This window comes from Esox lucius, chromosome 10 (assembly GCF_011004845.1).
Source record: "Esox lucius isolate fEsoLuc1 chromosome 10, fEsoLuc1.pri, whole genome shotgun sequence".
NCBI lineage: Eukaryota > Metazoa > Chordata > Actinopteri > Esociformes > Esocidae > Esox > Esox lucius.
Window position 1 is genome coordinate 24,070,021 of NC_047578.1, and position 16,676 is coordinate 24,086,696.

General features: G+C 40.0%; 1 protein-coding gene across 4 annotated transcripts in view; it reads right to left on the reverse strand.

The window, feature by feature from the left end:
* med30 (mediator complex subunit 30) overlaps positions 1 to 14,355 on the reverse strand; it is a 32,254-nt gene extending 17,899 nt beyond the window's left edge. For 2 of the 4 annotated variants that reach the window (XM_010900197.4, XM_010900200.3), the window contains exons 1-3: positions 14,281 to 14,355; positions 6,094 to 6,311; positions 4,403 to 4,561 (exon numbers count right to left, since the gene is read on the reverse strand). In XM_010900197.4, coding sequence (XP_010898499.1) covers positions 4,403 to 4,561; positions 6,094 to 6,243 — 309 coding nt within the window. In that variant the 5' untranslated portion in view covers positions 6,244 to 6,311; positions 14,281 to 14,355. Of the gene's footprint in view, positions 1 to 4,402; positions 4,562 to 6,093; positions 6,312 to 10,059; positions 10,086 to 13,750; positions 13,879 to 14,280 lie in introns of those variants that run through there. The other 2 variants (XM_010900199.5, XM_010900198.4) reach the window with 2 other exon arrangements.
* Positions 14,356 to 16,676: the final 2,321 nt, after the last annotated feature.

A 16,676-nucleotide genomic window follows, 5' to 3' on the forward strand; every position in this document is an offset into this window, starting at 1 on the left:
AAAAAGCATCTTAAATGTAAGAAACAGTTCAAAACCGCCGTCACCACTTCCAAATCAGGACTTCACATAGTCAATCCCCCAAGTGCTTAATTCATTTTTAAGCGCTCACCGTGCTTGACCTTGTCTGGTTGACACTACATTCGCTGTGCTGAAAACCCTCTCAGAATGCTGAGGTCTTCCTTCCCACCCTCTCTTCCATTCACTCTCTGGCTCACTGCTGCTCCTCTGCTTTAAATCACACTGACACCTGCTGGTCTGCGGGATAATGAGCGGCGCCGAGTGGAACGCACTGTTCTCTACTGAACCGTATCAGGCCCTAAAGTCTTATCTTTAACTGGACCATTATCCTGACATTACAGAGTCCTATCCTCATACCTGGCTGTGGGGCCAGATTGCACGCTTAAGCAGTTAAGTAGGAATGAGGTGACGGTTCGAGAAAAGAAACATCAATTCACGGCTACAGCCTCCTTCTTGTAACACGACCCATCGTTTCATTCAAGATGACGAATACAGATAAGATGTAAGAGAAAAAAATTATGGTAGCAGCCGAACGAAGGCTTTCACAGACGTGAAAATAACACCATGGCCATACAGGGGCTATCAGTATCAAGTGTATCTGCGAGGGTTATATTGGTTCTTGGTCACGTTTCATTGCAGCAGTGTCAATAACCTAAGGTCTAGCTCTAGGAGGAGACCAGAGGAGACAGTGATTGAATCAGGCTGTTTCCAAAGAATAGGGCTGGATAGGGGCAAGCCAGCAAACAGACAGACAGAATCAATGACAAAGAAAACAGACAGGGATCTGGCAGTTCTCTAGTCGGTGAAAGAGGGCCATGCAAAACCCAAAGTCCCTTGGAAAGAGGTCAAAAGACACGTGCAGGATATTACAGTAGGCCAACTCTGTGATCGTTAGAGGCATAGAATCCAAATTCAATACTTCCATAATTAAATTTTTCAGCCAAAATGTTTTAATGTAAGATTTTTTTGGCATTAAGAAGGGGGAAAATGTGAAGGGGTACAGAGAATGGGATTGCATGTGTGTCTGAGTCATAACCCTGGTGCCCCTCAAGAGGATAGATGTGGTTTCTCTCTTGACAGAGAAGAATTGGCTAATTAAATTCAGCAGGTTGCTTTACTAAGAGGGAACAAACAAAGGAGAAAAGGGAGGAAGAGGAAAACGAAGGATGTGTAGGAAAAGTAAATGAAATGACACGGTACACAGTGCAGGAAATGCCAGAGCTCAGATGATTGCCTGGCTCAGGCAGAAAACAGGAAAAAATGCTGACGTGTGCAGCCTTCGCCAGCTGTTCATCCCCCAGCTCGGCTGCTAATTAGGAACGCTGTGAGGTCACGCTGGTTGAGTCATTGATTCCACTTCCTGTTCAGAGAAGACCAGGCCAGAAGCCAGCCAATAGAGGAGCTGTGAGGACCATCGCCGGCCAATAGCAGGCAGGCCGGCCTCTCGAGTATTGGGGGATGATAAATGGCAGCGTGCGTCGAGCCAAAATCAACTTCCTCCAGACAACGCTGGGCTGTGAGATATAGGTTGGTCGGGACAGTAAGTGGCTTGCACAGCCTCAAGGGGAATATATAAACATTTCAAATTAAGTGGTAGAACTGTGGAGTGTAATGGGCAGTGAGGTTCACATACAAGGCCAGAATTACAAATTAAAGTGCCACTTTTCCCCCAGGAGAGAGAAATAAATATAATGTGCAAAACAAAACGTACTTCACAGTATATTGTCAATGCTAAAAGTTTCATCACATGAATGAAACAGCCCAATTAGACACGTGCATGGATCAGTTCTAAAACACTGGTTAAAAACCAACTGGCACCAAACCAGTGAAAGGAAACGACTGCAACAATAAATCTGACAATAAAACTGTGAAATTGCCCAGCGTGAGGTCTGAAACAGTAGCCAGAGAGTTTTGGAGGTGGGTGGATGTCCATAACAGCCACTAAGGAGGCCTTAGAGATAAACACAGACCGGCCCTAGAAGTGAATGTGGAGCTGTGCTGAGCTAAGGTCTGAGTCCTAAATTACAACCTATTCCCTACTCTAAGTGGACTGCTTTTTACCAGAATCTGGTCAGACATAGTGCGCTATGTAGAGTATCGGCTGCCATGTATACCACAGGCAAGGTAGACCTGACAGGGGGGTAGAGATAAGAATCCCCAGCGAGATGGGTGACTCTGACCTACTTCCTCAGAGCCACGTTTGTCCCCTTAGTGAAGTCCGACATTTTGTATGAGGAAACTGTAATCCATTCCCCCTGGTGAAAATGGAAAGGTCAATAAAGCTGCATTTGTTTTGGGTAGGATATACTGCGTTAATATGCAATGACTGAATTAATTGCCAATTAGATTTTTTATTAACAAATGTAAACAAATACAACTAAGCCCTGAAACAGAAAAGTCTCATTCATTTGACAGAATCATTCATCAGAATGTAATGCCACGTTACATACTTTATATATCAAACCACTTCATTCTCAATTTTAAGTAGCTTTAGATTTCATTCGAAATTGACTACATTTCTTATCTTTCCAATCAATCTTCACACAATATCCCCTAATGATAAAGCAGGAAAAATAATTAGAAAAATAGGTGCCAATTTAAAAAATAAATTACGTCATGTACAAAACAATCAATATGATTTTTAACAAATTCCCCATTTGCACAATGATGCAAGTTATTTGACAAGAATAGTTTCTCTATACTCATTAGAATTTTCTGTTTACATTAGGGTAGCAATCAAACCGTTTGGCTTATACATGGACCATTGCTTATACATGGACCATTGACTTGGAAAACATACTTTTTGCTGAGATTCTTTGTCAATGCATGCTGCACTAGTCACTCTTCATTCTCAATTTGAAAGTTTATGATATTTAAAACTGGTAACTGCCGAACCGCGTAAGCGGAGCTGGCCAAGGAGAGAGAGCGAGAGAGAGCGAGAGAGAGTGTGAGTGAATGACTGACTGACTGACTGACACTTGTTAAATAGCGTCGTGGTTAGTGAAGCAGACTTGTGAACTATAAGTCCCGAGTTCGTATCTCCTCGCAGGTGAAGCAAAGTATGCATTATGAATTATTCCGTATAGACGAAAACTTTGTTATTGCTGACCTAGGCTAGCCTGGATTCTTGTTTTTAAATGTATTCAGTCCAAATTAAGCCTATGACCAAATGTTTTTTTTATCAGCATACTTGAGGTGATGTTGCAGAATACAGCACCACAGACTAATAAACATCAATCTATTTTTTAGATAGATAGATATTCTGTAATTTAGTATCCAACTCTGTTGGAAGCAAGAGGCTAACACCAGTTGCATGTCCCCTTCCCACGTCTTTGGGCTTGTAGTTGAACAAAACTTCCACTGCTCTCAGTCAAGACAGGATGACAAAGTAGCCCAATTGTTTGAACAGTTCATTTATCATAAATGTGGGCAATGTTTCCATTTGCTGATTTAAGTGAATTCATTCACAGGTGATCCTAATGACGGTTAAGATTAGAACTTGAGGAACAGCAAGTTAAAGTGAAAAGCCATGTCCAGAAAAACCTTGCCTGTCATACAATACCTCAGCCTCATAATTTGCCCACATTAGATGGAGACGCGGCAGGCATCGCATGAGGATGATGACAGGTAAGTTAACACAATGCAAAACTAGCTAAACTATATCCAAAAGGAAACGTTAACGTTTTATGACATCACCGTCCAACCCATGATGAGTGTGTTTGTGTGCCAGGTATGGCATTTTGCTAGTTAGTGACAGTAAACAGACTGTAAGTAGTGTTGAAACAGAATGTGTTTTCCTCTCTCGTTAGTCTACTGGTGTGAAAATGTTGTGTGTCTCATTCCCTGACAGCCTCTGTCACACCATGACATGCTATGTCGCCGTGATATGTTATCAGAGTTATATCTGTCAGGGATCTCTCTGCCTTTCAATTTGTCAGAAAAAAAGGTGAGAGAAAACAGAAGCCCAGGGACAGAAATTAACAAAAATAAATGAATTAATCAATGTAAATCTAACTGTATAGTTCAGGCTGCTCAACCTTGTTCCCAGTGGGCAACATTTTTCTGGAGCTTTTCTCCCGGGCAGTGCTGAACAAAATTACGCTGCCCTGTGCTGGCCTCCCGTGATTTGTTATTATACCGCAACCAGGCACCGAACGGCTGGCCGTGTGAATGTATCTGACTGTCTTGCATCTAAACATCTACATTGCTGCTAGCGGCAACGTTAATTCGCCGTCTCCCTTATAGAGTTACAGAGTTTCCCAATTCAAACTCAACACAAATTCAAGAATTGTACTGGAATTACAGGATCAGGTAATTAATAAATTGTCATTTATATTGCACCCGACCCCAATTGTAGGGCGGTCCGGGCACAATGGCCACTCACCTCTGGGGGTACGGGATCCAGACCGGAGCAGTTTTGGTTACATTTGTCGTAAACCAGGCGCAGCTTGCGGAAGAGGACTGAGAGCATCCGCAGGTGCTCCTGCAGTTTGCCCAGTCTGTCCTGGTGGGTGTTGGGGTGGTACGTCACACCATTAGGCAGCTGGGGGACATGACAGTGACAGTCTGCTATATCTACTCGTCAAGCAATATACTTACATTATTAAAAGATACATTCATACGTTATTGGTTATTGATGGAGAGTTGGGAGTTGAGGAGCTTTTACTGAAAGAGGAGTGGGCCTGATTTCAAACCCATGCTACAGCGGAACATGGGCAACCGGAAACAGCACTATAATAACATTCTAATGGAAGATACTACAGGGTGACACTTCACATAAACTTGACCACTATTAACTGACCACTAGTTACTACTACTGCAATACATTGGGTGATCACTCAGGCATTTAGTGTCGATAAAGCACTCCATATCCCGTTTAGCAGTCTCTGTGTGCATACAGTTTATATACAGGGGATCCCAGGAATCGAACCCACCATTCTGGTGTTGAGAATGCCATGCACATCCAACAGAGTTGCAGAGGATTGTAAAAAATTAAGAATAAAAAAAAAAATAAAGACAAATAATTGTTTTTTCAACTATTTACATTAAGAACTCATAAATGTACTGATCTCACCGTGTTGTTAGGTATCATTCCATTGCGGTTCCATATAAAGTTATAATGATGAGTGGATCACTCCAGGCTGTTCCAACAGAGCTTTATGCTAACTAGCTTTACCTTCAGGCCCTTTTAACCTCATCTTTAGAGCAGAACCTGAGGCTAACTAGCTTTAGGCCCTTTAATTGGGAACAGTGTGTACAGCATCTAACATTTCCTGGGATCAGGGAAGGGGAGGTGTACAAGTGAATACCTGTATACATGCCCAGCACTCTGTAAACAGAGAAGTGTAAACAGACAGATAGCCCCCCCAGTCTGCAATCTGTGAAATGAATCACAATGTGCTGCCGTGAGGCATCGCTGGCTTGTGCTGTCACAGTAACGTATTCCAAATGTGTCCATCTTTTCCATAGCTGTTTTAATGACCTGCAGAAGGCCCTTCTCTGAGGCACAGACAGATAGGATGTCAATGTCCACAATGACCACTCAGGCCACGGTCAGATCTGGAAGGGCCAGAAGAGCTATAAGATGGTTTCTGTCTAATAATAAAATTGAAGTCCAACAGAATCATCCTTCTTGTGTTAATGATCAGTAGGAAATGAGGTTGTGCTATGTCACAAGTATTACAGGGTCAAGCTTAAAAAACTGTTTGTCTGAGCATTCTGCTCTCAGGTATACTTTACCTCCATCCCATCAGACCGCAAGAAAGGAGACGATGCATGTCAATGTATTACAGTTATTTATATACTGGGGGGTAGAGAGGGATGTTTATTGGATTCAACCAGTGGCAAACTTTTAATATACCTAAATGACTATCAACCAGTGCTGTGCTTTCAATTTATGTAATGCTGGGTGTCAGGGGACAAACATGGTGAAATTGCTCATTATTTGTATTTGTAAGTGTGTCTGTCTGTAAAATGACAGAGAAGTACCTGCTACCAACACACTTTCTTCAATGCTCAACAATCATTAAAAGAAACAATCAATTTTGACGGCCTAGCTAGCCTGTATGAGCTCACCTGCATGTTCCTCAACAGCTGGAAGATCTCCATGGTGCGCAGGACGATGTCTTGCACCGTCTCCTGGCCGATGCGGCAGAGCGACGCCGTGTTGACGTCCCGGGCATGAGGCTGCTGCCCAGGGAACGCCACGAGGGGAGGGGTGGTCATGAAGACAGCGGTGGGTGCCGCACACTTTCAGCCTATTCCACACTAGAACACCTTGGCATGCCTGATTGCTGCATGGAAGTTATTTGAAAGATGGGAGGGGTTGGGGAGAGAGGGGGACAGAGAGACTGATTACTTAGAAAGAATTAGGAAGTGTTAACAAAGTGCAAGTTATTAATGCATTTAAAGTATTCCTTTGTTTTAGGAGGTATTTTACAGGAATGTTGCATTTTATTGGACAGGAAAGTGGGGAAAGAGAGTTTTGAACCCAAGCAGTATGTGTGAACCAGAGGAAGCAGGATAGATGGCTGGACCTCCCTAAGCCAGACTTTTCCATCAACAGGAGTCAGAAGGCAGGCAAGTCTATTCATAGTAATATGTATGAGAATAATAGGGAATTGGGGTAGTCAAAGCACCATTCAGATAACCCAAGGACAGTGTATATTAAAGTAGTCAGTCAGCCAGTTCCATACTAAAAACAATACAATAATTGCCAGTAAAAAGTGAAATAAAGATCCTGGGAAAATTAAGTGTTTGTTTTGCCCATAATTGCACTTTGCATTGGACATTCATTTGTTGTTATGTATGGAATTAAAATGATATTTTTGCATCTGTCAATTACATGCACCAGGAGCCCTGTCGATGAATGGCTTAACTTTTTTTTCAGCACATGAAACAAAACCCCAGGCAACAAGGCAAGCACATCAAGGAAGAAAACCAGCCCTCTCTAGAGACCCATTTAATATAAAATGTATGTAATTATTACTTCTAGGAAACTATGTTTATTGTACAACGCTGACTGATTGCCATTAGATTTTTTGTGTCATCTTTGACAAATACCTTAAACTGGGGTCCACAGCCACATTTTTTAAACTTACTATGTTTCTTTGCCCACTTATACTTAACTGGACCAAACAATTATTTATTTCTCAGAATAAACAGCTCGTTTCAGGTCCAGCTATAATATCTCAGGTTTAGGTTGGTCGATTAACTAGGTAATTACAAAAATTTTAAGTATTGCTTTTCAGCCATTCTAGTGTACACTTTCTTGTGTGATGTAACTGGAACACCAGGGGTTCAGACCCTGAAAACTGGAGGATCCTCTGGCATTCTCATTTAGAAGCATAATGTATGATTCCTTTAAAAAACGGATTAAATTAATCTTGGCTAAGGAATCTGTGTAATATGTTTAGAGGGTGGAATACAAGTCAATTTAACATTACCAATAAGGCCAAACTATTTAAATTCTTATCTCTGAGCCACATGAGCTTGGGAGGCCCACAGCGAAATTGTATTTTATAAAGTCACAAAGTGCTTCTATGGATACCAAAACCAGATGCCTAAAACCTCAAAGGGCATGCAACAACAAGACGTTAAAGCACAGTGGCTAGTAAAAACTCCCCAGTAGGCTCGGAACCTAGGAAAAACCCAGAGAGGAGTCAGACTTTGGAGGGCTGGCCACTGACCGGCATCTACAGAATTGCACTATCATCTCTTTTTAAAGTACTTATTCAACATTGAAGGTTGGGTAAATGTGGTTTGGAGGAAGATAAGGTATTTCAGATAATCCCAGAGTCTTTTTAAATAAACTTGGCACATATACTGGAAAGTCACAGGCAATAAGCCAACACCTGTGTTGACACAAACCCTGAAGAAGAATGGACCACAGGATTTCATGAAATGGCAATAGAGCCGATTTGTTCAGAGCAAACAATTGTGTGCAAATTTGTACGATTCTGTATGAAATAAAGCAAATATCATCTTTTGGAGATCATATCTACTGGACTATATAATAGCCTAGTCAATAACTGGTTTAGACGGCACAGCCTATTGTAAATTTGTAAATGACTAGAAGGCATGAATAATTTAAGGTCAGTTGAACACAGACTTTTGACTCAAAAGTCCAGAGTATTGTTGACACTAGATGTCTAACAATGGAAAATGAAGGACAATGACCCAAAACATACTGCAAAAGCAAGTACTGCAAAAGCGAGTTTTTTAAGGCAAAGAAGTGGAATATTCTGCAATGGCTGAGTCAATCACCTGATCTCAAACCAATCGAGCATGCATTTCACTTGCTGAAAACCAAATTTAAGGCAGAAAGACCCACAAACAAACAACAACTGAAGACAGCTGCAGTAAAGGCCTGGCAAAGCATCACAAAGGAGGAAACCCAGCATTTGGTGATTTCCATGCGTTCCTGACTTAAAGCAGTCATTCCCAGCAAAGGATTCTCAACAAAGTATTAAACATTTTATTTATGATTGTTAATTTGTCCAATTACAGTCAACTGCCAATTATTGGCACCCTTTATGAAAATGAGCTAAAATGTATATATAAAAAGATCAACACATCGTTGCGAGTGATATTTTGGCCTCAAACATATGGATAAGCCGCCTGCTTTTATTTTCAAAGAGTTTGTTGGAACAAAATAAAGTTTTCCTTTAGTAACTCAAATGTTAGTGAAAATGCAGATTCCAAAGATATTGGCACCCCAAGTGTCAGTATTTGGTGGAGCTTCTCCAGCTTCCCCAGGAATGACACCACTCATCCACTTTCTGTAGTGTTTAACAAGGTTGGAGAACACTTCCATGCAGAACATCTCCAAATAATTGAGATTCTTTGGTTTTCTCTTGTGAACTGCCCTATTTAGTTGAGACCACAGAACTTCCATTTGGTTCAAGTATGGAGACTGATTTTGTGGTGCTGCAACCATTTCTTTGTCGATTCTGATGTGTGCTTCGCGTCACTGCCTTGTTGGAAGACCCAACCGGGGCCCAATTTCAGCCTTCTGGCAAAGACAACCAGATTTTTGGCAGAAATTATATGGTATGAATGGAATTCAATATGCCACTGATCTTAACATGTGACCCTGGACCTCTGGCAGCAAAACAGCCCCAAAGCATCAAAGAGCCACCACCATATTTTATCATGGGTATGAGGTGCCGTTCTTTGTATGCAGTCCCTTTTAGTTCCCCAACATGATGATGGGGTGAGTGGCCAAAAAGCAACATTTTTGTCTCATCTGAATACATCACACGATTCCAATGATGCTCCAAAGTTGCTGGGCAAAGTTCAGATTTGTGTCTTGGTCTCAGGAAGGGCTTATTTTTTGGAACTCATCCAAAAAGCTTCTGGTCATGGAGAAGGCGTCTCACTGTTGATTTTTGAAGTGGTGAATCCCCAAGTTTCAACTGAACTTTGCATTTGTTGAAATGTGATCTTTGGGCTCTTCGCCTCTCTTATCATCCTCCTCACTGTGCGTGGGGGCACTATGCAGATGCGCCCCCTTCCTGACACATTTTCAACAGTTCCATGCTTTTCAAATCCTTTACTACGGACCTGATTGTGCTTGCTGGTAATTTCAAATGAATATCTATTTTTGGAGCCATTCAACAATCTATGCAGCTCAACAGCTTTTTTTTCCTTATTTGAGTTCAGAAATCTTTGTTTTTACCTATGTTGATGGATGAAAGGATTTTACCTGTACCTCATATTTATAGCCCAGTGAAACAGGAAATGGTCATACACAACAAGAAAGGTCCGAGACACCAAAAGAAATATCAAGAAAAAACTAATCCCCAAAGACACAAATTCAATAGGATTTACTTATATTATTCTTCAAGATTAACAATTTTGCCATGTATGTTTTTTACAGAATCAACTTTTCAGAAGATAAAAAAACACTTTTGCAGGAATAGTTTATACTAAAACAAAAGTCAGCAATTTCTCCAAGCATTTGAGGAAAATTATAATCATTATACAGTGGGGAGAACAAGTATTTGTTACACTGCCGATTTTGCAGGTTTTCCTACTTACAAAGCATGTAGAGGTCTGTAATTTTCATCATAGGTACACTTCAACTGTGAGAGACAGGATCTAAAACAAAAATCCAATTAATCACATTGTATGATTTTTTTATAATTAATTTGCATTTTATTGCATGACATAAGTATTTGATCACCTACCAACCAGTAAGAATTCCGGCTCTCACAAACCTGTTAGTTTTCCTTTAAGAAGCCCCCCTGTTCTTCACTCATTACCTGTATTATCTGCACCAGTTTGAACTTGTTACCTGTATAAAAGACACCTGTCCACACACTCAATCAAAGAGACTCCAACCTCTCCACAATGGCCAAGACCAGAGAGCTGTGTAAGGACATCAGGGATAAAATTGTAGACCTGCACAAGGCTGGGATGGGCTACAGGACAATAGGCAAGCAGCTTGGTGAGAAGGCAACAACTGTTGGCGCAATTATTAGAAAATGGAAGAAGTTCAAGATGATGGTCAATCTCCCTCGGTCTGGAGCTCCATGCAAGATCTCACCTCGTGGGGCATCAATGATCATGAGGAAGGTGAGGGATCAGCCCAGAACTACATGGCAGGACCTGGTCAATGACCTGAAGAGAGCTGGGACCACAGTCTCAAAGAAAATCCTTAGTAACACACTACACCGTCATGGATTAAAATCACACGCAAGGTCCCCCAGCTCAAGCCAGCGCATGTCCAGGCCCGTCTTAAGTTTTCCAATGACCATCTGGGTGATCCAGAGGAGGAATGGGAGGAGGTCATGTGGTCGGATGAGACAAAAACAGAGCTTTTTGGTCTAAACTCCACTCGCTGTGTTTGGAGGAAGATGAAGGATGAGTACAACCCCAAGAACACCATCCAAACCGTGATGCATGGAGGTGGAAACATCATTCTTTGGGGATGCTTTTCTGCAAAGGGGACAGGACGACTGCACCGTATTGAGGGGAGGATGGATGGAGCCATGTATCACGAGATCTTGGCCAACAACCTCCTTCCCTCAGTAAGAGCATTGAAGATGGGTCGTGGCTGGGTCTTCCAACATGACAACGACCTGAAACACACAGCCAGGGCAACTAAGGAGTGGCTCCGTAAGAAGCATCTCAAGGTCCTGGAGTGGCCTAGCCAGTCTCCAGACCTGAACCCAATAGAAAATCTTTGGAGGGAGCTGAAAGTCCGTATTGCCCAGTGACAGCCCAGAAACCCGAAGGATCTGGAGAAGGTCTGTATGGAGGAGTGAGCCAAAATCCCTGCTGCAGTGTGTTCAAACCTGGTCAAGAACTACAGGAAATGTATGATCTCTGTAATTGCAAACAAAGGTTTCTGTACCAAATATTAAGTTCTGCTTTTCTGATGTATCAAATACTTATGTCATGCAATAAAATGTTCATTAATTACTTAAAAATCATACAATGTGATTTTCTGGATTTTTGTTTTAGAATCCGTCACTCACAGTTGAAGAGTAACTATGATAAAAATTACAGACTTCTACATGCTTTGTATGTGGGAAAACCTGCAAAATCGGCAGTGTATCAAATACTTGTTCTCCCCACTGTATGTATTATCCAGATTATATTAATGTTTTTGCTCATTTTTATGAAGGGTGCCAATACCTCTAGAGTTGACTGTACATTTGAGCCCCTGAAGTAAGGGGACTGTGTATGAAAATGGTTGCAATTCTTAAATCTTTCATACAATGTTTTTGTTCAACCCCTTGAATTAAAGCTAAAAGTCTGCACTTCAATTGCATCTTGGTTGTCTCATTTTAAATCCATTGTGGTGGTGTACAGAGATAGAATTATGAAAACTGTGTCAGTGTCCAAATATTTCCAGACTTCACTGTATATGTCAAACCGCATGTAATACTCACACAAAAAATCTCCTTCTGCGTGTAATGAATATGAAAATACCCTCCATTAACACACCGCTTCATGGTACCACACCATAGATTTAGATTAAGTTCTGCAAGGGAGTCGTGGTCGGGATTGTGGTCAGGCCAAAACGCCACAAATTAGTACCCCAATGCTTGCAGTTTGAATCACTATATTTTGGTTTACTTACCCTAACCAAAGGGGAGCAAAAACCAAACCTTAACGTTTTTTCTTGTCTAACCTTAACACTGGACACTGGAAGCATCACCTAAACGTAACCATTACCCACTATGTACCGCAGCGCTTCGCATACATCTGCATTTGGGAGTCGATGTCACTAACAGCAATGTCACAAAAGCAAATTTGACAGTTCATTTCATTATGATTACAGTATTTACTGTGGGGCTGCAAAAGTGGATTTTTGTGTGTATTGTGCACAGTTCAATATTTATTTCTTGGTAGTAAACATATGCCATATGAATGACCTGGTTGGGGACAGAAGCAGGCATCAGCAGACAGGCATAAGAATGTAGGCAGTTCTGACAGCTTCTGGTAAAAGTAAAAGGGTCTGAGAGGATTATTTGGCTGTCCCTATTAGCTTCTCACACGCTGGTTAATAAACATTAACAATTTGTATTTCTTGCTGTTGCTGATGTGTGCAACTGAGGGACAGACATCACTGCCTAAAGGCAAGTTCCGCATTATGTTTTTTACAGTTGAATGCAACCTTTTAAAATTGATGTCACAGAAATGACAAACTAATAATAAATAAAATGTTTGTGTGTGTATTGTACCTGTTGGAGGGAGTGTAATGTATACGCAACAAGCTGACTTATAATGAAAAGCATTTTGGAGTAATAAAGTTAATTTCAAGCGTTTTGATGTTCCATGAAATAGACAACAATTTTGAGGACACTGAACATATTCAAAAATGTTTGAGTTTGTCATTTTTTTCTTTTTTCATAAAGTGGTTGTAGTCCTTACAATCAACTGTACAAATAAATAAAACACACTTAAGGGGGTAAGTCCAATCCAGTACACAGTGTGTGGAAACTTATAAATAAATGCATATTTTTAACATCAATGTACATTTAATTGATTAGGTCAGCCTGGTTAGTATAAGCTATCCATTTCTATTTCAAAAACAGACATTTGAATACATAATTCACAAGTCAAACTTTCCATACAAACAATGACTAAACATTTCCATTCTTCAGACTTTCTACTGATTCCTAGTAATGTTTTTTTTTACTAGTCGCTAGTAAAGTATCTAAAATTAACACTACAACAACCCTTGGAACATTAACAAGGAATATTACAAAGCAAGTTCTAGCGGTGTTATTTGACATTCCCAAATAACACCCACTTGGCCACAGACCTGCCAGCATGTTGCTGCATACCTCTCAGCTGGCCCTTCATTCAAGGTGATAAAAGAGTATTTTTTCCACAAAAGGATGTTGTACATATGATAACCCAAACTTCCTCTGAAATGTCAGTGCATAATTCCCTTTCCCATATCCTAATAAAATGTTTGAGTTCAAAGCCAAAACCAAATAAATGGTGTCTCTGTCCAAATGCTTATGGATTGCACTGTTTAATGAGCTAAATAGGATACGAACGATAAAGAAAAAAAAAATACTATTATAAATAATGTAAAGTATTGATAAAAGTCGCCTTTATAGAAAATGTTTTGAGATACAAACTTAAAAAACAAAACAATATGGATCACTGTATTCGACCACCATGGAATATGATTAGCTATTCAAGCACCATTCTGAAATGTTTTACTTAAAAATAATAATAACAATAATAATAGTATAGTTTTACTTACTACGTGTGTTTGTCCAAACACAATCCTGGTCATCCCCCATTATTATTTTTTTTTTACCAGTTACAGCAATATCGGTTTACGCTTCTCTGACGAAGTTAAATAAATGCGTCTTTATAATGTTTGTTACAGTATGAATGAACAATATTAACACGTTTTCATGTTGCTACAATGTTGTGAGTTCTACTTTCACCTGACAACACTGTACAGTAATACACATATGGGGCTTTTTCAGTTTTAAAGTTACAGAACATTCAACTAAACAATTGCAGTCAGAGAACGGTGACAGTTATCTCATGTAAGATCAATAACTATTCATATCTTCAACGTAGCTAACGAAGTACAAGTAGCTAAGCTAGTTAATAATACAGCTACTACTAGATTGCTAGCTGTGTTAGCAAACACCAAGACGATAGTTTTTTTCATGCTGCTTGCTTTAGTATGCTTTTAACCGCTTACTATGAAAACAAAAGGTAACTTTGCCGCAATTTATATTGTCTAAATAACAACTACTTCGCAATACTTAAACTTACCGGGATTGTATTAATATTGTTTGTTGACGTGTGTCAAGTCCTTTTTCAACAGAATCTCGCAGATGTCAAACGTCGCGAGAGTGTACATCGAGCATGTATAGCTACCGTAAGCCATGGACTTCATGCGTTTCATTAAAGAGTTTGGTGAAATTTTTTTTATAGAAAGATAATGATATTGTATTGTTATATTTATTGTTATGAGATGTACATACCTCCTCACAGTCCTACAGCAGAAACAGATGTTAATCAAATAATTGTGATGCTGGTCTGATTAATACCACACATGTTACGGTAGAGCAAAGCTCCATTACAAATTCACCTGTGTGAAAGCGACACCTGGTGGTTTTTCAGAAATTAACACGACCCAGTACACCATTGGCCTCTTTGATGGACGCTTGTGATTTATCTCAACTTTCTAATTCAGTGGCGTCCTCTATTTTCAAAACATTTTGTTAAATTATCTCTCATGTTTCAATTGTCACCAAAATTACCCTCTAGGCATGAATTATTATTTTTTTTAACCTTGTGTGAGTCTGTATGTAAGGCTACATTAATGATAAATTGGACAAAAACCTATGAATCTCTACAAAAAAAGAAGTTACCTTTTCGATAGGTTTCTTTTTGATAGATTTACCATTTATTACCTGGACCGACTGCTCTGTGCGCTATTTAAATTAAAGTGTCTCTTATACAAGAGACACTTGAAATAGATACCTAATCCTGTGCACCCTGCCTTGCAAAATGGTTGCTTTGAGTGACAAGGAGAATAAGAAATGGTTTCATTGAGAGAGAAAAAATTGAAAGTTGTTGTATGCCTTCAGGCTTGAGTGAAGCTGAAGCTAGTTTGGAATGCCCAGTACTTAATTTCAAACTATTCATTCACATATGGGGTAATACAGCTACAGGATGGACTTCAATTTCAATTAATCTAGTCTTGGAGGCTGGGTGTGGTAATAATAACTTTGAGATGGGCTTTCTTTTTTCAATCCAAAGCCCTCTGTGCAAGCTACTGACACAGAAACTCCATGTCAGTTCACTTGAATGCCTACAACTTCTTAATTGCAAAAAATGAGAGCTGATTGGTTCACCATACTTAATGTGTTCATATCATGCTAATCTGGTATGCATCTACCAGACCAATTGAGGCATGCCTTTTTATAAATGAGGTGTTCCATTAACATTGGGCTCCTCTTGGGTTGTTTAATTATAACTTAGGAAAATAGGATCTGTTTCTCCACATAAAGTATGAATACAGAATTACTGAAGCCTGCTCAGATTAAGGCTTTGTGTTCACTTTTGGTCCTTCTGGTCTGATTTAGGAAAGGTTATCTGTCTATAATATACATTATATTTATGTACATTAAATATAAATCCATAATAAACATTATTATATTTATTATTCATTTACTAGAGATAATGAATCAACCATTTCATGTTTCCAAAAACATTACCTTAATAATACTGCTAGCATTGGTAGATAAAAAATCTACTTAGTTGCTATATAATGTCTTATAATGTCAAACACTGGTTTTAATTACCCATCTAATATACAAACTTTTGATTAATAGGCTACTGCAAAGCCATCCAAAATGAGAAATGCACTCATATTCAAACCACTTAGGAAAGTCTTAAATTAAAGATTGCTGACTTTGATGGCCTTGGTGTAGGTTGTAGGGGGTGTTGGGCAGTATCACCTCCACCAAACCTGCAGAGAGACTCAACAATGTACAGATTGAAGGCCTCAGAGTGTTGGTATGGAGAACTCCCAGCGAGGGGAGAGGAAAAGTGAACCGTTTAATGACTGCTGGAGGATATCACACTAAGGCGGATTATCTACCGTACTCAGCTATCACACAGTTTAATTAAAAACACACCGAGTGCACAATAGCCAGCTCTGAGGGTACCATCCAAAGGCCAAACAGCAGCTAACAGTTCCCATTTTGACAAGGATATTGTCTTGAGTTGGAGAGGATTAAAAGATAATGGACCAAGGTACAGATAGGTAAAAGATAAAAACTGTGTTTTTATAAAATTATATATATATATATGCAAATATACATGAATATGAGTAGTGTTAAACTGCACAGTTCTATGGCCCACTGCTTCATGTACATTCCATGGCTACAGCCCCACATTGACCCCCAGAGCAGCAACCGTGGGATAAAGGGCTTAGATTCCTTTCTTTTATAATGTGTGTGTCTGTAAACTGAGTAGAGTGGGGTGCAAAGTGTGAGTGTTTGTCTGTGTTAGTGTGTGTGTGTGAGAGAGAGAGAGATGAGGGCAGACGTTGAGCAGAGTGCAGAGAGGATGGGGTGCACAAGAGCCGGGTTAGTGCCTGGGGTCAGCTGGATTCAGGAAAACAATCTATCAATCAGATGTTAAACACGTGCACACGC